The sequence below is a fragment of the Coenobita brevimanus genome, chromosome 114 (assembly GCF_032717465.1).
Source record: "Coenobita brevimanus isolate Jiangsu-jjx chromosome 114, ASM3271746v2, whole genome shotgun sequence".
NCBI lineage: Eukaryota > Metazoa > Arthropoda > Malacostraca > Decapoda > Coenobitidae > Coenobita > Coenobita brevimanus.
The window spans coordinates 2,849,162-2,873,282 of NC_137067.1; the positions used below are offsets into that span (position 1 = coordinate 2,849,162).

General features: G+C 41.1%; 1 protein-coding gene across 2 annotated transcripts in view; it reads left to right on the forward strand.

Annotated features, from left to right (window-relative positions):
* Positions 1 to 22,392, forward strand: part of nemy (cytochrome b561 family member no extended memory) — a 57,338-nt gene extending 34,946 nt beyond the window's left edge. Inside the window, exons 2-5 of one of the 2 annotated variants that reach the window (XM_080286838.1) lie at positions 2,609 to 2,835; positions 6,118 to 6,326; positions 9,222 to 9,391; positions 22,160 to 22,392. In XM_080286838.1, coding sequence (XP_080142964.1) covers positions 2,609 to 2,835; positions 6,118 to 6,326; positions 9,222 to 9,391; positions 22,160 to 22,325 — 772 coding nt within the window. In that variant the 3' untranslated portion in view covers positions 22,326 to 22,392. Of the gene's footprint in view, positions 1 to 2,608; positions 2,836 to 6,117; positions 6,327 to 9,221; positions 9,392 to 13,414; positions 13,799 to 22,159 lie in introns of those variants that run through there. The other variant, XM_080286837.1, reaches the window with a different exon arrangement.
* Positions 22,393 to 24,121: the final 1,729 nt, after the last annotated feature.

A 24,121-nucleotide genomic window follows, 5' to 3' on the forward strand; every position in this document is an offset into this window, starting at 1 on the left:
GTGTGTGTGTGTGTGTGTGTGTGTGTGAGGTGTGGGACGTTATGAAAGGTTATGGTGCTGATTGGTATGTGTGTATGTATGTGAGTGTGTGTGTGTGTGTGTGTGTGTGTGTGTGTGTGTGTGTGTGTGTGTGTGTGTGTGTGTGTGTGAGGTGTGGGACTATGGAAGGTTATGGTGCTGATTGGTGTGTGTGTGTGTGTGTGTGTGTGTGTGTGTGTGTGTGTGTGTGTGTGTGTGTGTGTGTGTGTGTGAATTTCTTGATGCACAGGTCTGATTATGTGCTGAACCACTGATGCCTAGATTACGTACATGACGCCTAGATTACGTACATGGCAGGCCTAGATTACGTACATGACGCCTAGATTACGTACATGGCGCCAATATTACGTACATGACGCTGGCCTAGATTACGTACATGACTGGCCTAGATTACGTACATGACGCCTAGATTACATACATGACGCCTAGATTACGTACATGACGCCTAGATTACGTACATGACAGGCCTAGATTACGTACATGACGCCTAGATTACATACATGACGCCTAGATTACGTACATGACAGGCCTAGATTACGTACATGACGCCTAGATTACATACATGACAGGCCTAGATTACGTACATGACAGGCCTAGATTACGTACATGACGCCTAGATTACATACATGACGCCTAGATTACATACATGACGCCTAGATTACGTACATGACAGGCCTAGATTACGTACATGACTGGCCTAGATTACGTACACGACTGACCTAGATTACGTACATGACTGGCCTTGATTACGTACATGACGCCTAGATTACGTACCTCATGGCCTAGATTACGTACATGACAGGCCTAGATTACGTACATAACGTCTAGATTACGTACATGACGCCTAGATTACGTACATGACTGGCCTAGATTACGTACATGACTGACCTAGATTACGTACATGACGCCTAGATTACGTACATGACGCTGGCCTAGATTACGTACATGACTGGCCTAGATTACGTACATGACTGGCCTAGATTACGTACATGACTGGCCTAGATTACGTACACGACGCCTAGATTACGTACATGACTGGGTCGTTCTTGGCTTATATTTGTTTTATTTAATATCGTATTGTGAAGGACGGGGCTGTTCTTGAGAGAGAGAGAGAGAGAGAGAGAGAGAGAGAGAGAGAGTGAGTCAGTACGGTACATATAAAACTCCAAATGTCAGGGATATGACTGTAGTTGTTTTTGTTGTTTTTATTTGAGAGAGAGAGAGAGAGACGGTAAGAAATGAATGAGAGAAAAATAGCAAGATATGGAATAATTGTTTGTGATTTCCGAGAGAGAGAGAGAGAGGGGGGGGGTCAACTCAGAAACTTCCTCAATCTTTCCCAATTTTTTTCAGGTCCTCAGCCTTTGATTCTTTCTTTTTTTTATATAAGTAAATCGGACCTCATCACTTTTTCAATCCTCCCTCGTCCTTATCCACTTTCACTCATTGACTTAACCTGTTCCATCCAATCCCAGCAAACCTGCGAATTTCTCTCTCTCTCTCTCTCTCTCTCTCTCTCTCTCTCTCAGTTAGTTATTATTATTATTTTCTCATTTTAGTAGTATTTTCTGTTGAGTACACACACACACACACACACACAAAGGCTTGCACGCGCATCCTTTCATACCGGATGTGTTCATTAATCAGTGCTTTGTGTGCGTGCGCGTGTGTGTGTGTGTGTGTGTGTGTGTGTGTGTGTGTGTGAGAGAGAGAGAGAGAGAGAGAGTACCCTAAAAGACGATTAGTGTCAGTTTCTCTCTTAACAGGGACGAGGGGTGAGCAGGATGCTGTGAAAGGGAGGATTATGAGAGAGAGAGAGAGAGAGAGAGAGAGAGAGAGAGAGAGAGAGAGAGAGAGAGATTAAAGCAAGTGGCTGAAGTGTGGTTAACCTCGAGCACCACACCTACCACACCTGCACCACCACAGCTACCGCAACTACCACCATTACTACTACTACCACATATGCTACTACTACTACTACTACCAGCATTCCAGCCACAACTATCACCATCAATAACTACCATCGTCACTACCACCATTAGGGAATATTTTCAAGGCCGATTGTTGTAGTTTTGGTAGATTGGATGATGTTGGTTGCTGGAGGGGGGGAAATGGTGGTAGATTGTGGTAGTGGTGGTGGATGTGGTAGTAGTGGTAGTTGTGGTGGTGTGATGGTAGTGGTAATGATGGTAGTTCTGGTGGTGATGATGATGATGATGATGATGATGATGATGGTGGTGGTGGTGGTGGTGGTGGTGGTGATGATGATGATGAAAATGATAATGATAATAGTAGTAGTCTTAGTAGTAGCAGTATTATTAGTAGTAATAATAATAGTTGTAGCAGTAGTAATAGTAGTAGTAGCAAGAATAATAATAATAATAATCTTTCTATCTACTGCCAGACGCCATAATCTCGTAAGGGGTGGCCATTTGACTTTGAGTTAGTTGTTTTACGGGGAGGGGCACTAACCCTCCACCAACCCACTTGTTGACACGTAGGGAATAATAATAATATTAACCAAACCAGCCACCCTTCACGTCCACTCATTTTCCTTTTTTCCACACAGGAGGGCACATCGGGAGAGCTACGGCGGGGAAATGAGCACTGCCGCCTCCATGGTGTTCTACTGCCTCGTTTTCATCGCTGAGATCCTTATGTTTGGCGTCTTGAGTCTGGTTCTCTTCTGGGTGGTTCACTACAGAGGCGGGTTCGCGTGGAGAGAAGATGTGAAGCTGGAGTTTAACTATCACCCTGTCCTTATGATTACTGGGTTCATCTTCTGTATGGGGCATGGTGAGTGGCTGTGGTAGATGTGGTAGTAGCAGTAGTAGTAATAGTAGTGGGAGAAATAGTAGTACTGGTGGTGGTGGTGGTGGTAATAGTAGTGGAAGAAATAGCAGTAGTGGTAGCAGTAGTAGAAGTAGTAGTAGTAGTAGTAGTGGTGGTGGTGGTGGTGGAAGTAGTAGTAATAGGAGGTGGATGGGTAGGGGTAGTAGTAGTAAAAGTAGTAGAAAAAGTAGTAGTAGTAGTAGTAACTGCCACAGACAACTACTACTACTGATACTACTGCTGCTGCTAATATAGTAATAATAATAATAATAAATTGCTACAGCCTTCTGAACCACTTAGCGCAATTCATTTATACAATTATTTTTAGTTTCTGATATATGGGAGTTTTAGAAAATTTCCTTCACGAATAAATCGAAAAAGATCAAACGTTACGAATCGCCATTGTTTTTTCCACAGTCATCCCATTTTATATCGATTTTTTCATATTTTCTCGCTCACAACTTTCAAAATACTGTATTACCACCTCTCTCAATCACTGTCATTTTTTTGCGTTTGGTTTTAACACGCTCGCTCTAAAGTTCACTCGTCCTCTCTCTCTCTCTCTCTCTCTCTCTCTCTCTCACACACACACACACACACACACGCACACACCTAATGTCTGGGTAGAAAACGGAACTGTGCAGTAGTGTTCAAGGTGATTGAGAGAGAGAGAGAGAGAGAGAGGGGGGGGGAAGGGAAAAAGGGGATAGATAATGGTAGAGAAAGAAAGAGAAAGTGTGTGTGTGTGTGTCAGAGAGAGAGAGAGAGAGATAGGAGAGGATAAGAAGAGTTTGAGAGGAAGTGAGAGTGTGAGGAAGGAAATAAGTTCTTTTTCCCGTCACGTCCTCAAAACTACAATTATGATTTTAAAAAGAATCGTGACTGAACATAACCACCATTTGGTGTACTATAATCCTTTCACTTTAACTTGGCTCAGATTTTGGTCCGTTTTCACCTAATTTCGTGTGGCCCAGTGGCGGGAAAAGCAAAGGATCTCGCAGATTGTTCAAACTGTGAGAGGCCAGAATGAGAGAAAGAACAGAACAGGGAAAGGAAGAGGGGTTGAACAAGAGAGATGAGGATAAAACTGAAGTTAACAATAACAGGACATGATCAGAACAGGACAACACAAAACAAAAAGCGGTGCCAAGGCACAACAAAACCGTGCCCGGCAGTCATTTTAATTCTGACATATAAACACAACAGGATATCTAGTCAAAGATGTCACATCAAATTGGGAATAAATTGGGTGAAAATTGACGATTTTATGCCCATTTGAAATTCTAGGTATCACCCATCCAACATTGACCCCTCTACCGTTAACTGGGGGTGACCCCCCTGATGTAATGAGGCATGTTATAGGATGCAGATTTGAAAGATGCACCTTTAGGTTTGGGTTTCAGGTCGATATGACGAACTGGAAAGGAGTTATGGCGAAAAATGATTATTACCTGTCCCCCTTTTTTTGGGGGGGGGGAGGGCTACAGCCTGGGCCTTGGCCCAGTTTGGCCCAAAATTTAATCAGGTGATCAGAAGGTCATAGCCCATCATCCTTGTAATTTTAGTCAAAATTTCTCCGGCAGTTTTTGCGTAAAGTTGTTAACTGACAGGCAGACAAACAAACAGACAAACCGCGTGAAAACAGTACCCGTCCCAGGGGACATGTAACCAAGACAGAACAGGGGAAAGGAAGAGGAAGGTTGAGCAAGAGAGGATGAGGATAAATCAGTAGGCAACAAGAATAGGACATGATCAAGGCAAGAACTAGAACAAAACCAGGACAGAACAGAGCAAGGACAGGAGAACAAGAACACCCAGAACAAAACATGAACAGAACCAGAACAGAACCAAAACAGAACCAGAACAAGACCTAATCACGCACAACACAGGAAGGGTTGGGGGGGTCGGTGCATGTTGGTGGGTGAAGGGACAGATGTGAGGATGTGGCAATGTTGCATGATTGTCGTGCCTGTTTGTTGCACTGCCACCTGCATCCTGGCTGAGAGAGAGAGAGAGAGAGAGAGAGAGAGAGACCAGGGAAAGATCGAGTATGAGGAGTAGAGTGAAGGAGTGTGTGGGGAGATTAGGTCAATGAGAGAGAGAGAAAGCAAGAGAGAGAGAGAGAGAGAGGGATGCCTGTCAACAACTACTCAGTAATGAAAATAAGTAAGCTTACACGAGAGAGAGAGAGAGAGAGATTATGTGCATGGTTTTATAGAACAATGACTGACTTACACAAGAGAGAGAGAGAGGGAGAGGGTTTGTGATTATATGCATGACTTAATAGGGCAGTGACTGACTTACACGAGAGAGAGAGAGAGACAGAGACAGAGACAGGCAGAGACGGAGACAGAGAGACAGACAGACAGAGACAGATAGACAGAGACAATGCATGTAAAAATCTATAAATAATTACTAACAGAAATCATCTCATTTTCAGTAACCCCATCCTAGTATCAGTATTCAAGATGTGAGATTAACCCAGTTCCATTATGTGAAGACAGACTGCAATATTTCCCTTACCATTTATTACACAACACCATCAGGTCAGCCATATGTGGTGACCTGAGTCGTTAAGTGTACCAGGAACTTAAGTGATTGCATTAGGAACTTACGAGATTGTACCAGGAACTTACGAGATTGTGCCAGGAACTTACGAGATTGTGCCAGGAACTTACGAGATTGTGCCAGGAACTTACGAGATTGTACTGGGAACTTACTAGATTGTATTTAGCAAGCGTTGGTTCTTAAATGTTCTTGTAAGTTATGTGACAATAGATTCCTAAGTGTTTTTATAAGTGGCGTAAATGTAAGGTGTATTACTTAACACTCCAGGGTGACATAAGTATTGGTGTTGTATTATGGTTTTATATTTGTAGTGTTGCTCCTTTCCTCTTATCCCTCTTCCTCTTCTCTCCCTTTGCCTTTGCTCTTCCCTTCACCTTCCTTCCTCTCTCCTCTTCTTGCATCCCACCTCCTCAGTTTTCCTCTCCCCTCATTCCTCTTGCTCTTCACTCTTCTTGCCTCTTCCCTTTCCCCTCCTTCCTCTCTCCTCCTCTTCTTACATTCTTTCTGTTCAGTTTTCCTCTCCACTTCCTTCAGTTCCTTTTTCCTCTAACCGTTCTTCCTCTCCACTTTCCTCAGTTTATGCCCCTCCTCTTTTTATTTCTGTAGGAGGAAGAAGAAGAAGATGGTGGTGCTGATAATTCTCTTTCCTAATACTGAACCCATCTCATCTCGTTGCAGCAATGTTGGTGTACCGTCTGTTCCGCTGCTGCAACAAACTCACCGCCAAGATCCTCCACACGTTCCTTTACCTGCTGGCTGTCCCTTGCATCGTAGTGTCAACCATTGCTGTATTTGACTCTCACAACCTGCGCGACCCTCCCATACCCAACCTCTACTCACTACATTCCTGGCTTGGTGTGATCACTATTGGTCTATTTGGCCTTCAGGTAACACATACGGTGAGACTGCCCACACCACTTTGCCCCCACCCTCTCTCACTCTATCTCTCTTCACACACACACACACACACACACACACACACACACACAAATATGTATTCATTGTGTCCATTCAGAACAGTTATTTACGCAAATCCGTTTATTAAAAATTGTTACAAAGTACGATTGGTGCAGACAAAGTTATTTTCGGAGTTATTGATAAGAATTACTGTGATTTGTTAGCAGTTAAACATGTCATTAATTACTTTCAGATAGGTTTAGGAAAATGGGAAAATATTTTAATGCAAGTTGTCTGAATTTAGCATGATTTAGAGTGAGTAGGTGTCCAGTATTTTGAAGGCACTGTTTTCAGATGTTTTTATCTGTGGTTAGCAGTGCCGTTGCATGCAAAACAATGGACTGGGTTGTGTTCAGTGTCCCCCACCACTAAGAGAGGCCCGAGCAACATTGCCATGCCTGTGAAGCAGTAGAGTAGAGTATGATCATTCACGGTGCATGCAGCATTGAGTCTACATCCCAGTCATGTTATACTAGGAAGCTATGATGATACAGATTTGAATTTCTGTGAAGCTTTCTGGAATTAAGGTGTCCTGTTATAGATTTTTTTTTTTTTAGTGCAAGGAAAAAAGAACCAAAGACTAGAAGCCCACATGATTGTTTCTTCCAAGAAAAAACAAAAGCAGAGCCAAAATCAAGATCAATATATACAGTAGATACAGTATAAACAATTGATAGTGTAATGCTGTATAATACATTGATAGATAGTATAATACTGTATATGCACTGCACTTCAAAGGAATATAACACAGAATGTCACTTAATACAGTCTAACTTGATAGAGAGCACAGTATCCTTCAGTAACTCCCATATCATACATTTATTATTAATACTGAATGAGATTGCTCGTATGATCGTAAAATAGAACTCAGTTATGGAAGTAATTGTTTCACTACTAACCAAACGCATGACATCAGAACACAGTGAGAGAGTGAGAGTGGACTGGCAGGTAAGGTGTGGGTGATTTAACCTTTTACTGCCTGAATTTCCTGCCCTTCAGATTTTCATGGATGGTACTTAACACGCCATCCTCCGCCTACCATCCTGTAGTCTTGATATTCAGATCCAAATGTTATCCTTCACCCATTTAACTTTTTAAAGATATAGTAATCCATAATGACATATCATTTGGCCAGCAGGCAGTAAGAGGTTAAGAGAATTCTGTTTATTGTTTTGGTGTTTTATGAAGCAATTGAAAGCTTGTTTATTTTATTTTATTTTTTTATATATATTTTTGTTCTCCATGCAAGGAAGAGGGAACCAAAGGCCAGGAACCCACAAACCATTCCTGCCAAGAAAAAAAACAAAAACAGTACAACAGAGAGCCAAATTCAAAATCTGTTTTATTAATTTATTTGTTTATTATGCAAGGAAGAAGGAACAAAAAGCCAGAAGCTCCCAAGATTGTTCCCTTCAAGAAAAAATACAAATAAACTAACAGAGACCCATAGTCCAGACTTATGATATTAACATAAAACTTCCTTAACATACCTAACAGTTATGCTTGTAGCTTGATTTTGCATTGCACCCCTGAATTATAGTTGAAAGAATAACTGTATATAGATTGTTAATAAGGGAATGTTATATACCATTTTTTTAAGTATACCAGATATTTCAAAAGTATAATCAGCTGGTAATTATGTGTAGGTGTTGGTAAGGCCAGTAAATGCAGATCTGCCTTGTTTACATTTGCATTTAAATTTCAAAACTGTTAATTATGCTATACTCTACATAACCAATTTGTTGTTAGATTCACACCTTCTCCCTAATACTGCACTGTAGTCACCTCTAATCCATCTAACTATATGTCTATCTATCTATAGCCAGATGTCACAGTCCATTAAGGAGTGGCCATTTGTCTTTTGAGTTAGTTGTTTTGGGGAAGGTAATTTTTTTTTCCACTGATAAAATGGTAATCCGTGTCACTTGTATTTTGATATTTGTAAAGTTCACACCGATATTCCATGAGTTTTGGATGGTGACTGAAAGGATTCGGCTGTAGTGACAAGTTGCCTGGCACTTATTATTGGCTACAAGTTGGCTGGCACTTAATATTAGCTACAGGTTGGGTGGCACTTAGTTCAGTATTCTTGTAAGTTAAGGAAGCTCCCTAACACCTTTTCTTAAGTGATTTATATTGCTTATTACACCTTGCCATCCTTTTCTGTGTTACTTAAATCATTCTAGTATCACTACAGTCTGCATGAATAACATACAAAATGATATCAGCCAGCCATATCCAAAAATAAATTGCCAAGGAATAGTAGCCTTAGTATTATGGCTTTTATTCTCGTTGGTTCAGGATGCTCCCTAACACCTCCCCCTTAACAGTTTATCTTCCAAACAATCCATTAACATCCTCCTTTTTTGCTTCTTATATGTTTTTAAGGCAACATAGATTGCATAAATAACACAAGAATTTAGTAACGGATCAGAATCAGAAATAAACCAGTGTGGAGGAGATGTTAGTACACTTCCCAGCCACACAACAGTATAGCAATGGAGCATAATCGGAAATAAACCAGCGTGGAAGAGGTGTCAGTGAGCTTCCTAGCCTTGCAACAGTAGTAATAGAGGAGAATCAGAAATAAACTGGTGTGGAATAGATGTTAGTAAGCTTCCTAACCACACATCTGTAAAGTAACAGAGCAGAATAAAAAATAAACCAGTGTGGAAGAGGTGTTAGTAACGTTCCTAAACACACATCAGTATAGCAATGGGGCAGAATCAGAAATAAACCAGTGTGGAAGAGGTGTTAGTAAGGTTTCTAACCACACCAGAATACCTCCCCTTGTGTGTGTAATGCTGGAGTTTGCATATCCACAGTTGGTAGTGGGATTCTTCAGCTTCTGGCTCCTTTTGTGTTGTGAGCACGGTACGGCCAAGTTCCGCGCTGGTCTGGTTCCCGTCCACGCCACGTTCGGCATCGTCACCTTCATGCTGGCCATCGCTACGGCTGTCACAGGATACACGGAGAAGGCCCTGTTCACTCTCAAGTATGTCTTTATTCAGCGTTTTAGTGGCATGTAAAACTCACACAGCGTATGGTCATCTATCTATCTATTTATCTATCTGTCATGCCTATTCAGTATTTTAGTAGGATGTTTAACCCTCACAGCACATCGTCATCTGTCTGTCAGTCTATCTGTCTGTCTATCTGTCTATCTATCTGTCTGTCTATCACGTCTTTAGTCATTGTTTTAGTAGCATGTTTAACACTTTTACAACTTATGGTCTATATATCTGTCTGTTTGTCTATCTGTCTGTCTGTCTATCTGTCTTTAGCCATACACAGCCTATAGTCTATCAGTGTATAGTCAGATGCCTTAATCCCATTAGGAGTGGCCACAAATAAATCTCCTCCATTTCTCCCTGTCCCCCACTATTTGCCTGCCCATCCTCCAACTCACACCCATCTTCTCTCATTTATTTCCACTCCATCCTTCTATCTCGTCGTCTCCCTCCTTCTCTCACTTATCTCCACGCCATCCTTCTACCTCATCGTCTCCCCCCTTCTCTCATTTATCTCCACACCATCCTTCTACCTCATCGTTTCTCCCTCCCTCTTCCCCATCCCCCTCACTCACATACACTCTTCCAGTCAGTCTCTCTTTCGCCATCCTCTCTACATGTTCATGGTACTCCTGGATGTTATATTCTGTTTAGTAGGATGAGATGGAGGGATGAAGTGGAGAGGTATATGAGAGAGAGAGGTGTGAGCTGGGAGCAGGGCAGGGAAATGGTGGGGGACAGGGCAACATGGAGGCAGTTTGTGTGTGGCCACCCCTTATGGGATTAAGGCGTGTGGCAATAGATAGACAAATAGATAGATTAATTGTAGAAGAGGTGCTGGAGAGGGAGGCCTTCATGTGGTGGCACTGATATGACTGGGTGATGGAGCTGCCTGGTTATACAAACATCCCTCAACTCCCCCACAGAAAGGAGGATGGTTGACTGCAGAAGAAGGGCAACTTTAGCATGCAAATCTCCACATTCAAATGAGCCTGGGATTTCAACCATACTGTAGTTAATCCTAGGAACAAAAAGCTTAAAAAATGTCTGAGGTAATTCTGTATCTCATATTGGTACAACTGCAACTTTTTTTTTTGCAGGGAGACGTACTATACGCTTTTCACTTTAACTTAGTCCAGATTTTTTGTCTTTCTGGAGCTTATTTCACGTACCTCAGTGGCAGAAAAAGACAATGCTACATCTTTACTCTCTTCGTAACGCGTCTTCGTGACTATCATCATATTGCTACATCTTTAGTTTTTTCGTAGAACTTCTTCGTGACTATCATCATACTCCCTTGTTAATCTGTTTTACAGCTCAGCATTCAAGTTTGAGAGATGGCAATTCTAGGGCACGTTATTATGAAAGGAGTATAGTAAAAGACAGGCCTACGTCTTTACAGTCTCTTTCAAGCACTTCTTCATGACTATAATTATTTCCAGTGTTGATAAATTTTTACAGCTCAGCATTCAAGGTTGAGAGATGGCACTTGTAGGCCAATTTAGAGTAGAAGGAGTACAGATATCAGAGAGTTACAGATCATGTGTTATTCCTGTTAACTTTCTCACTAACTTCTTCATTGTTTCATGATCATTCTTTTAGTGCATTTAAAGTTCGCGTGGATGTGATAGAAAGTGTTAGGAGAAAGACACTGAAGTGATTTGGCCATGTGGAGAAGATGGAGAGCAGGAGACTAACAAGGAGAGTGTATGTGAGTGAGGTGGAATGGGGGAGAGGGAGGGAGAGGCCAAGGATGAGATGGAGGGATGGAGTGGAGAGGTACGGTATATGAGAAAGGGGGATGTGAACTGGGAGCAGGGCAGTGCAATGGCAGGGGACAGGGCAACACGGAGGCGATTTGTTTGTGGCCACCCCTAACGGGATTAAGGCGTCTGGCAATAGATAGATAGGAAGTTCATTCATTGTCTTGCTAATTTATCAGTGAGCTGTATGTTTCATTATTATTTTTATTATTATTATTATTATTATTATCATCATCATCATCTTCGCTACAAACTTATTACTATTATTTTTACTTCTTTGTGTTCTGATATTCCAGTGTCATGAATTTTCAAATGGAAGAATATACCCACAATAAGCAGCATCAGGGTCGGGATATTGTCCTTCCATTATTATTATTATTATTATTATTATTATTTTTATTATTATTATTATTATTATTATTATTATTATTATTATGAAAACTGTATACCACTGTTTTTTATAATACACTAGATTGCTTTCAGCTGGTGTACTTTCTTGCACTCCACAGCACAATTTATGCACCACATGAGTTGCAGATGTGCACCAGTATACATTGTAAAACTAGTGTGCAGCCTCCCATTTTTTCATATCTTTTCAGTACAGTCACATTCCAAAGTCTCCATAACGCTGATGACGTAAATAAGCATAATTAAAAACAGTTATAACGAATAAATGAACTAATACTGGTACAGTACAATACTTTCACTTTTTCATGCATCATTCTTCGTACAGACACCACTTCGTCATATGTGCTTCACCAGTATGGGGAAGGGTTGATCCTGGCTATCACTCTCCTTTGAAACAGGAGACTCAGTTTTTCCAGTATGAATGAATACAGATTTGGTGATGGAGTTTCAACCTGTGTAGTAGTTGTTCCCTAGGCAGTCTGGCTGAACGGCCCCAAGTCCCTAAGGAGGAGCCACAGCCGAGACCGGGCTTTCAACTTGTTTGTAGTAGTGCCATGTTACATCATTACTGTATTTACGTCCCGGCTTCATTCTTCCAGCCAGGGTAGTACAGAGACTTTGGATTGTGAGTGTACAGTACATGTTTTGAGCCTGTTACAGATTTGACCATCATCACCGCAGCAGAAGTAGAAGACTTAGTTGGATTTTACTGTAGAGCCGTGCATGCCTCAACTTTTTTCCCTCTTCTTCACCTTTTTCTTCACCTTTGTTGTGCCGTGTGCTAGTTTTGATTCAGTTTGCATTACAGTGTGAGGTCCGTGTTAGTTCCACTGAGTGAGTGCCTAGAACAGAAATAACTCCCTTGTTTTGTTATACAGTCAGTCCTCATTGTAAGTCAGGGAGGTGTTGCAATACATTACTACTTTTTACTGTACATTGTTCTGTAATAACCTGGCATATCAGCTGTACAGGTAACACTGGAGGCTTAGTAATGTATGGAGTGCAAATTATCTGCTCCAGAACCCTTATCATTGTTCAAAACACAACCAAAAGTGTCTGTCTTATTCAGGTTTTATATCATTGCAGTGATAGATATGTCACAGGACACACAGGACACATGACAGTGAAGGAAAACATTGTGTTATTCTACATTTGGGCATCAGTGTGTGTAAAACTGCTTAAGCAAGTACAAGGAAGGTATGATGCCATCAGATGATGATGGCAAATTATCATTCTTCTTGGCTGTGGAATTGAAAACAGTACAGTGCTGGGTGACTTTGTGCTGAGAGGAGGACTGGTACCTTGAGATGCCAGGGTGTTTTTCTCAGCTGTGGCAGGGAAATTTGAAGTGCAGCTTTCATTGGGCCTGGCCTAAGCTGTGGCTGTACTCCCTCATAAGCACAGTCGGAGCTGTGACTCACACTCCACTGGTCAGTAGGCAGTTGGCATAAGAAAAATGATATAACGAGGACTTACTGTAGACTTAACACTCAGTACTTAAAGATAACATAAGTGACCACTGTGATCTAGTGGGTTATAGCGCATGTTATCTACCAAGGAGTTGAACTTTCATTTCCACCTCAAGGCATTTGGTTGACATCAGGAAGACCATCTGGTCATTCAGTGCTGCATGCTTCCCTTAAAGAAGGGAGGGCATGGTGTAAAGCTGCATTGGTCAAGTATTATATGAAGCTAACACAGCACCTCACACTGTGATGCCAGAGATCACTCCATAAGCATCTCTGACTCACTAGAACCTCACTCTTCTCCTCGCACATTATCTCAACTCATTAGACCCACATTTTCTTCCCTGGCACCCCCACCTGCACCCCACAGGTCAGACTACTCCAAGTTTGTTGATGAGACGTGGGTGATCAACGCCCAGGCGGCCTGTCTGGCTGCACTGGCTATTCTGATGGGCTTCCTGCTCTACTCCTCCCGTTATGCTCGTGTTGGCACCCAGGCAGTGGCCATTGTTGAACCACCCTCAAGCTCACACTATGTCATGACCCAGAAGACTTACTACTACAGAGAACATGAGTAGAGGGATGGATGATGCTTGAAAGACATGTATCCTCTTTGCAATACTGAGAGAAGTCCTTGTTATAAGTCTCGAGTGTTCAGAAAAGGGCACAGTTTTTCATACAAGGCTGGGATGAAAGTTGGCCTACTATTTCACTGCGTCTACTTCGGCTTTAGGACCTGACCGTTACTTTCCTCTTCAGCATCATATCAAGGGGAATCAACTAAGGCCAAAAGAAAAACACCAAGCGTCTCTCTATTTTATATTATTAGCCTCAGTCATCTGTAGCCAGAGATACATACCAAGTCACCTTCACTTTCTGATTAGTAGCCACCAGAGGAAAGTGAGAAGTAGAAGAGGTAGAATATTAGGTAAACTTTTGTCCCCAGTTGCACCATAAATTGAGAGGCAAGCCAACTTTTTAGCCAACAATTAAATTTCATCTTCATTGGACAGAGGATGTGTTTTTTATTTTATTTTTGACGGACATAGGGAAGACTGTTCTAGATGGAGAGGTTAGATATCTTTACCCCTCCAAGAAAGACCTTTCCTAACTTGAAAAAAAAATAAATTGGAAGTAGCAGGAATAAGTCAGTAAAGTATATAATTTAATCCAGTTATTACCAGACATTTTTCCATCATTTTCTGTGGACCAAAAAAAAAATAAAGTCAGAAAACTAGCTTGTAACGAGGACTCCCCATCACTTCTTTTGTGCTGGTTTTTTGTTTATACTGTACACTGATAGATTTTATTTTGACCTACCCCTGAAAGACCTATCACTATTTTCGTTAACACATCTCATAGATTTATTTTTACCCTGAGAGATTGAGGGTAGTGGGACCTTTGGAGCTGGGACCTGATTTGCGAGAATTAGTGTTACTCTATCGGATATGGAGACTGTTACTGAATTTCTTTTGAAGCCCTGTTTCTACATGTCTGACTTCTGTCCTCCATTTTACTGTTTGTACATGAGAGATTTCACTTCTTTCCCCTTTTCACTCCTAGATTAAGTTAAAATTTCACCTCTGATTGATAAAACTACTGTACATTTCCGGAAAGCTTATGTAGATTGTGGGAAGCAGGACTGATAAAGATTTTCAGTACCAGATCTCATTTTCAGTATCATATCTCATGTCCTGTACCAGTTCCCAGTTGTAGGGGGAGTCTCGGTTAATATATAGCAGAAACCACAACTGGAAGTCAAGTATTTTTAAGTGTTTTCTGCTTATGTTTAATTATTTTGTTGCACTTTTCTTCTGTGACACTTCTATCTCAAAAGACCCTTAGAGTTGTTAATGACCCCCAGGGAAGATTAATTACCTCAAAGGAGTTAATCAGCGACAGAAATCTCATAAAAGTGTCAGCAAATTGTATCGTATCGTCTATAAAGGCTCTAACATGCTTGCATGCGTCAGCCTTTGTCACCCAATGGTGGCTCACCATGCTGCTCGATCCCTGGCAGGCTCCCTATCCAGTCCCTTATCCCAGAGGTCACACTCTATGACCAAGTCCCAGGTCTTTTTCGATCTGCCTCTTGCAGCCCTACCCCCAACATTCACATTTCTCACTTTCTGCACCTATTTGTCATCCTCCATCCTCTGCACATGCCCAAACCATCTCAGTCTACCTCTTGTCATCACAACACCAATAAACTGCAGTCCCATTCTTCCTCTCAACTCTTCTCATAAACCCAGTCCCCCCAGGGCCTTACATTTAAGGATGCAAATGAGATACAAACAAAACACTTTACTTGAATTCCGTGAGTGGTTTCTGCTAAATAGTGACCGAAATCTCTACACAGTTTTATACACCTAATTTGTGTATAGCCACGAAGACAACAAGTAGGAGCAGTTGGCCTGGGATCCTGGGCTCATCTGCTAATTCACATACCTGGACAGTTTTTTTATATATATAGAGAGAGTTAAGAATGCAGTCAGTCCACAGTTAATATCCAGGATGTTTGTAGAATAAATGCTGGTTTAACCCTTTTGGTCTGGTTTGTATTTTTTAGTTCACTCTTCGTTTCCTCAGATTTTTCGTACTTTTTTATTTATTGCTCAAACTGGAGGGATTACATACTGCCCTTAATAACCCTTTCACTACTAGAAATCCACACTATTTATCAATCTGTTTATCTACTGTATTTGTGTATTGCCAAATACCTTAATCCTGTAAGGGGTGGCCACAAACAAATCATCTCCATATCTCCCCATCCTCTAGTGTTTGGAAGGATTACATATTGTCTTCGATAATGTCTTCATTATCTGTCGGTCTGTCTGTCTATATCTATCTATCTATCTATCCATCCATCTATTGCCAAATGCCTTAATCCCATAAGGGGGGGCCACAAACAAACTCACCTCCACATCATTCTGTCATCTCTTCACCATCTGTCTGCCTGTCCATCTACTGCCAGACACCTAATTCCGTAAGGGCTGACCACAAACAAATCACCTCCATGTTTCCATGTCCTCTGACATTTGGCTGTCCTTCCTCTAACTCTCACCCCCTCTGTCATACATCTCTCCACTCCATCCCTCTATTTCATCCTCAGTTTCTCCTTCCCAAAAATCATAGAGTAAATCATAAGAAGGTGGAAAGAATAGATTTGAAAAAAGCTTAGTACTGAAGGGGTTTTAAATTTCAAATGTGACCAGTATTTTTGTTGGTTAAGGAAGCTCCCTAACACCTTTTCCTAAGTGACTTATTTTCCTTATTACACTTTACTGTCTTTTTCTCTGTTACACAATTCCTTCAACCATCATCATACTCTGCAAAAGGGCGGTGTTGTCAGTTAAGGAAACCCCCTAACACCTTTTCCTAAGTGATTTATTTTCCTTATTACATGTTTCTGTCTTATTCACTGTTATATAAATCTTTCAGCCGTCACCCTACTCTGCATAGATAACGTACAAAAGGCTGTCACCCTGCCGTATCCAAAAATAAATTGCTAAGAAAGAGGTGTTAGGGAGTCTCTTTACCCTTCGGAAATACAGGTCAAGCACTTATTTCCAACTTCACAGGAAAAAGAAAGAAAGAAAAAAAAAAGAAAATCACAAGAAATTTTAAGGAAGGAAAGAATGTTAATAATTCACAAGCCATTTTTAGTGCAGGAAAGATGTTAAGGGATGTGTCATGTTTGTGGCCACCCCATGTAAAGGATTCAGGTGTCTGGCAAGAGATAGATAGATAGATAGATAGAAAGATGTTAATTGATTAGTAACTTAAAAATGAAAACTTAAATTGAAAATATAACTGAGGACTGACTGTATCTGTGTGTGGCGGTGATGTCAACGTGTGATATTATGCGTACATAAAGAATAGTATATATATATTGAAATTTGTTTTACATCCACTGCTGCTGCTTTTCATATATTTTAGCTGGCGAGGGATGCCTTCATGTGGTGGCACTGATATAACTGGGTGATGGAGCTGCCTGGTTATACAAACATCCCTCAGTCCCTTCCCTAACCCCTAAGGGAGGACGGTGGGCCACAGACACGACAGCTTCAGCCTGCAGTCCACTGGGTTCACGTTTAAATGAGCCTGAGTTTGCCACTGCCATTACTTTTGTGTTTGTTTACATTATAGAAATCTTGTTTACCAGTGGATCGGCAACACATTTCCTGTTCCTTATCCCACCTCTTCCTCCATGGAATTTGAAAGTTAATGTGCTCTAGAGATATGTAGAGGGAATCAGAGAAGGTAATTGGGTGAGGATGAGTGTGGATATGAATGTTGGGGACATGAGTGAATAGGGATATGAATATTGAAAGGAAAGTGATAAGCATTATTATTTTATTTATAAAAGCTCCAACATTCTTGCTTGCATCAGCCTTGGTCATCTAATGGCAGTTGTCAGTGCTTCTCAGTCTCAAGCAGCCTCATTCTTCAGTCCCCTTATCCTTGAGGTCACACTCATGGCCTTGTCCCAGGTCTTTTTCAGTCCCCATCTCACAACTGTACCTTCAGTGTACACAAAGGCATAGTGATGGATAGGAGATGGACCCACAAAGACATGTGGTGAGGTGTTACAAAAAAACTTTGGGTAAAGAGGCAGACCAGAGATGCTATGAAAGATTGAAGATTGGAGAGCTGCCATCAGGAGACAGAGGCATACACATACTATAGTTCTTTCACCTTAACTTGGCCCAGGTTTTTGTGTTTAAGTAGCTTATTTGACATAGCACAGTGACAGAAGAAGACAGTGCCACAGCTCAACATCCTTCTAATAGCCTTTCCTCAGGAGTAGTGTCATATTCTGGTGTTAATCTATTGTTGCATGTCAGCATTGAAGATGGACAGATGGGAATTTTAGGCCAAGTTAAAGTGAAAAGAGTATATTAATTCTCTTTAGCAGTTCAACTTGGGTAGTGAAGACATAGAGAAAAAGATTGGGCCTTATTTTTAATCCCTTCACCCTGATGACATATTATACTTTCTTTTTGGTAATTACAGTCTGTTATGGTACTGTAGAGGGGTGCCTTCATGTGGTGGCACTGAAATACCCAGGCAGCTCCTCCATCCACTGCCTGGTTGTACAAAGTTCCCTTCCCTCCCTATCCCTGAGAAGAGAATGGTGGGCTGCTGGAGAGGGGAAATTTTCAGCCTGCAGTTCACTGGGTTCACATCCATGTAAACCTGGCAGCACAACAGCAACTATAACAATGTGGTTTTATCCAGCTTAGGAGAGACTGATTAGATGGATGTGCTGTGTGTCCTTGAATGCGAGGCCTGGGGGGACTAGGTTGATGGTTGGAGAGTTGAGAGGAAGGATGGGACTTGAATGTATTGGTGTTGTGATGAGAAGGGGTAGATTGAGATGGTTTGGGCATGTGGAGAGGAAGGATGGGACTGGATAGTATTGTTGTTGTGATGAGGTGGAGTAGATTGAGATGGTTTGGGCATATGGAGAGGATGGAGGATGACAGTTTGGTGTGGAAAGTAAGTGTGCACGTCGGTGGTAGGGTTGTGAGAGGCAGACTGAAAAAGACCTGGGACGAGGTCATAGAATATGACTTCAGGGATAAGGGACTGAATAGGAAGGCTGCCAGAGATTGAGCAGTGTGGAGAGCCGCCATTAAGTGACCAAGGCTAGTGCAAGCCTGTTGGAGTCTTTATAAATGAATGAACGGAATGAAACGAATGTATTGTCGAGCTTTTCCTGGCTGAATAAAAACACCTATAGTTAGAAAGGATGAAACAGAAATTATATCCATGGGCTGAAGAGAGTAATTATTAGCCATTACTTGTATCACATCACTATCATTTAAAATCATTATTGGTATATGTAAAGGAGTGTGTGCATGTGCATTGTTGTGATTGCATAGGCTTGCATGTACAGAATGTCATAGTTATAAATCCATCACACTTAGTGGTTTGAAATAGCATAGTCAAAAATTCTAAATCACTTAATATTTCCTCCCTAATTAAGCAAGATCTAACTTTATTTGTTGAGATTGTGCATGTAAGGTGTGCAGATATGTGTGATAGATGGTGTGCACCTTAACACCTTTATGTAAGCAATTTATTTTGTTTCTTACACTTACTGTCCTAACTTGTGTTACATAAATCCTCTCAATATTGCCATACTCAGCATAAGCAACATATAATTGGATATTCACCAGCCATATCCCAAAGTAAATCACTAAGGAAGGGGTGTTAGGGAGCTTCATGAAAAGACAAGAATGGAAGCCCCGATCAGGAATGTCGCTACGATATTTAAAACACAGTGACGAGTGGATGTGCCAAGGAGAACTCTTTTGAAGTCTGGAAGTGTTCCTCTGAAAATTTGGGATGACCATTTGGGTAGCTTGGTGTGCTTCAGGGATGCCACACACACTCAATTCTCGTTAGTTACGGAACCTCCCTAACGCCTCTTCCTTGGTGATTTATTTTTGGATATGTGTGGTTAGTATTCTTATGTATGTTATTTATGCAGAGTTTGGTGATTCTTGTCAGTTACGGAAGCTCCCTAGCACCTCTTCCTCAGTGATTTATTTTTGGATTTGCATGGTTAGTGTCCTTTTGTATGTTATTTATGCAGAGTTTGGTGATACTGAAATAATTAACGTAACAGAGGAGGTCAGTGAGGTGTATTAAATCACTTAGGAAAATGTGTTAGGCAGATTCCTTAATACTGAGCCACCCCTTTGGTTACATCGCTGATCCAGATATAGGAGTCATGAAAGGAGAATATAATGATGCAGAATTTACCACCATGAATGCTGAGGCGTGAATGAGGAGAGGAAAGTATAAGATGTATTTTGTAAGACTGCCTTGTGTATAGAAACATTACTAAACCAAGCTGTACATATGTGAGTAAATGCTTCCCCTGACTCCCTATTGATGATGCTTTTATTGACTTTATTGATGATGGCTTGCATGCTTATTAACTCACTTTCTCCCTTAGCATTGATTCCTAGCGGTGCATCAGGAATGTCTCATAAATTTGCTTCATTGTTTTCAGGGAGTTTCCTCGTCTCTTTCCTCTGCTGATGTTAACCACGTCTTGAATTTTAACATGTCTGTATTTCCCTCCCTCTTGCCTGCCTCCAAAGTCAGTGGCAGGCAACTCTATGGCAAGGAATGGAAGTTATTGAGTGTAGTGAAGGAAAGTGCATCCATATTTTTCACTTTTCCATTTTCATGAAATGGATTGGCATAACTGATTCAAAAGAGGCTGTATGAATTTCTATTGATGCTGCTTTCATGGTTCCTTAAGTAGTAGTAGTAATAGTTGTAGTAGTACTAGTAATAGTGGTAGTAATAGTTGTAGTAGTAGTAGTAGTTGCAACCCCAGACTCATCTTAAAGTGGACAACCTTTTTCCTGCAGTCCACCATCATTTCAGGGCATAGGGAGGGAGATGTCCAGTCATATTGATACCACTGCATAAATATATCCCCCCATCACCAATTTCTGTTATACTTAGTTGTTAGGTGTTCTGTAGTCAGGATTAGAAACTGGTAGACACAAGAATAGTAGTACAGTGTGTGCTTCAAATATTACTGCTGTACTGTACTCTTTCTATGATTAACACCAAAATGGATGCATGGTAGGTAAATGAAAGGAACCGCTCTCACTTGTAAACCATGAATCGGGTAGTAAAGCACAGTATAAGGAAAATAAAGCCAACCACTGCCTCTGGACATTTGGTAAAGCCAAGTTACAGCCACTAATAAAGAAACCACTTTATTTACAACCATGAGTCAGGTAGACGTTATGGCCATGTAGAATCTGGAGGTAAGATTCAAATTACAGCTACTAATAACTTCTCTTGTTTATTATTAAACGTGGAATTATTAAGTCAACCACTGCCTTTGGACGTATGGTAAAGCCTTGAGTCACAACCATGCAAGTTACAACCATAAGTTACAACCACTAATGACTTCTCTCGTTTACTCTCTCAGTCAGCTTCTGGTGGACGTTGCTGGGAATGCCTCCTCTTCTTCTCAATTCTGTGGGTTTTTTGGGTGCATGGGTGGCGCAGGATGGTGTGTTGGCTGTTGATTCCGTGACCTCTGGTGTGTTAAGCCTTTGAACCCAATTTCAATCTCGATTTAACGTACCTCGATAGACCAGATATCAGATTTAACAGATAGTAGAATTTCACCAGACTTGCATCGGCTATAATGAACAATATCTTTTAAGTGGGGTACAGTGATTTGCAGTACTGTACATGTGTTTCATGGAGAAGTGCAGTGACAGGGATGTGAAATAAACTGCAACAGGGTGAAATGATAGGTCATGTTCGTGTAAAAAGGGTATAGTATTCATTTTTACTACTAGAATTTGCTGTTCTACTCATTTATTTTCAAACATGTGCTTGAACTCCCACCTTCACGGGCGATATTAGACATAACAGATTTTCGGCTTTATCAGATCAAGCTTTCCCTCCAATTGTTAATCAGTCAGTCAAATGATTCCATGTTTCACCTTAAGGACGCCCCACATTGAGGTTGGCTGTGGTACAACTAATGTTTTTTGTGGACTATAAGCCAAACCAAGTGCCAGAACTAGCTGATTAATTCCCAGTGGTTGCTGGAAACTTAGGAAAAAAAAGACATCAAAGGGATGATAAGGTTTTTAACAGTCGGAGAGTCTTGGCTTGGTCTTTGAATCTGTTTACTTGTGACTGAATGTTTCCTGCCAGGGAGAGATGATTTTGTGGCAACTCTCCAAGCTTGTTGTCAGATCTCACTCCCACGGTGGTACCTCCCTGGATCGATTGTAGCTACATATCCACATCGTTTAAGATGAATAAGATCATCCTTCATAAAGTGAAATTATTAAAAATAGTGCTCAACATTTTTAGTGCTTTTAAATGTTAATTGAGATGGTTTTTAAAATTTCTGGTACTCTATGTTTCTTGAGCACAGTAAAACGATCTAATGCTAGCCAAAATAAAATGCAAATTAGGTGATTATTATCCCAGAGGTTAACAGCCAGTAGTTAAGGTCACGGGATTAGCAAGCATGCCGGGGGGAGGGAGCCGCGCCTATCCTGCCTGTCCTAATCTCACCACTAACACCCTCATCCCTTGCCTGGCCTGACAGGGACCCTGAGACCCAGAAAAGCACTTATTCTGAGCTGGGCAACGAGGCCATAGTGATCAACACCCAGGCGGCAGCGTTGGCAGCACTCGGCATCCTGCTACCCGTCATGGTGGCTGTGCGTCCCTTCAGGAGGAGGTGGAGTGAACGACTTACTGAACACCTGTAAACAGTAAACACCACCAACAACATTACCAGTGGCAACAGAAGACATCTACATCAGCAGCAGCAACAGTAAACACCCCAGCATTAGCCGTGGCAACAACAGCCTAAACACACATCAACAGTACCAGTGGGAACAGAAAACATCTGTAACAGCAGCAGCAACAGGACACACCCCAAAAGTAGCCGTGTCAACAACATCGTCAACACCACCACAACAACAACAGCGGCAACAGTAAACACCCCCAGCGGCAAAAACAGTAGCAGCAGTATCACCATCAGCACAAACACCCACCACAGCGCCAAAACCATATATTCATACTAAGGCAGCAGTTGTGTTGGCATTGGGAACTCTCTATATCAACCCATCAGCCCTTCATCCCCTCAGAAAGATGTAAAGCGAGTTACTTGTTGAATATCTTTAAGCAACTAACAGAAGCAATAACAGGAGAAACAGCAACAGTAAATGCTTCAGAATTATAACAACAGTGGCATCAACACCTTATACACCTTTTAGTACTGATATTGGCTCTACCAGATGTGTACATGAACAAAGCTGATGGTCACAACTAAACAGAATCATCATACACTCAAAACCAATCATTTGTACCCCCCCAGGAGACTAAATCATGGTCAGACTAGAAAATAATGAGAGCTAGAGTGAGAGTGAGTTGAGGACATGATGGGGAGGTCAGTGAGAGGAGGTAGCCCCCCCCCCTTTTTTTTTTTTTTTTTTTTTTTTTTTTTTTTTAAAGCTGGGGGAAGATACAGATTATTTCTTTGACCTGTGTACTATTTGACATATTTGTACACTTTTTTCACTACATCAAAATACCGTACCGTATCACAAAAGATGTACAGTACCATTCTTTGTACTGTACCACTTAACATATTGGTACACTTTTTTCTCCATATCACAGTACCATATCACAAAAGCTGTACAGTACTATTCTTTGTACCAGTTAACATATTGCTACACATTATTTCCCTATCAAAGTACAGTATCATATCACAAAAGCTGTACAGTACTATTCTTTGTACCAGTTAACATAAATCTACACTATCTTCACTATATAAAAAACCGATACCATATTACAGAGAGGTGTACAGTACCATACCACACTGTCCTTGGCCATGTCACTTCCACACCATATCCGCAACACCGTGTCCCCAACTCCTTTGCATAAATGTTTAAATATATATGACACTTTCACAGCAAGACATGTATGTTCTTTATTTAGGAATGTAATGGTTTTCAGAATTTAAGCATTTTACATTTATTCAGAATGGAACTTGGTATAGAATTTCACATTGGAAGGCAGTGAATAGGCAAAGTAATTCTTCATGTAAAATTATCACATGTAGGTCACTTTAGTCATTCTCAGAGCCTCCAATGGCCTGCTAAATTAATACAGAAAATACCATTGATTTATCCCTGCAGTGGTGTGGTATTAAAATTGACTCCTGGTATTTTTAGCTGACAACTGCAATGTCTTTGGCTGAAGTGGAGAACCAGAAACAATTTTATTTTTTTTGTGCCTTATATATGTACTAGAAGTGAAGTTTTATAAATTATCAAGTTATATAAACCAGAGATATATACCTGGAGTGTGATAAATTTCCAGATTATAACTACAATATATAGAGATTTCCAGATTATAGCTGCGGTACATAGGGTAATAGAATTTTCTTATCAATTTCTATCTATCTATCTATAGCCCGACGCCCTAATCCCGCAAAGGGTGGCCGCAGACAAAACGCCTCCAGTTCGCACTGTCATCCACCATTTGACTACCCTCCCCC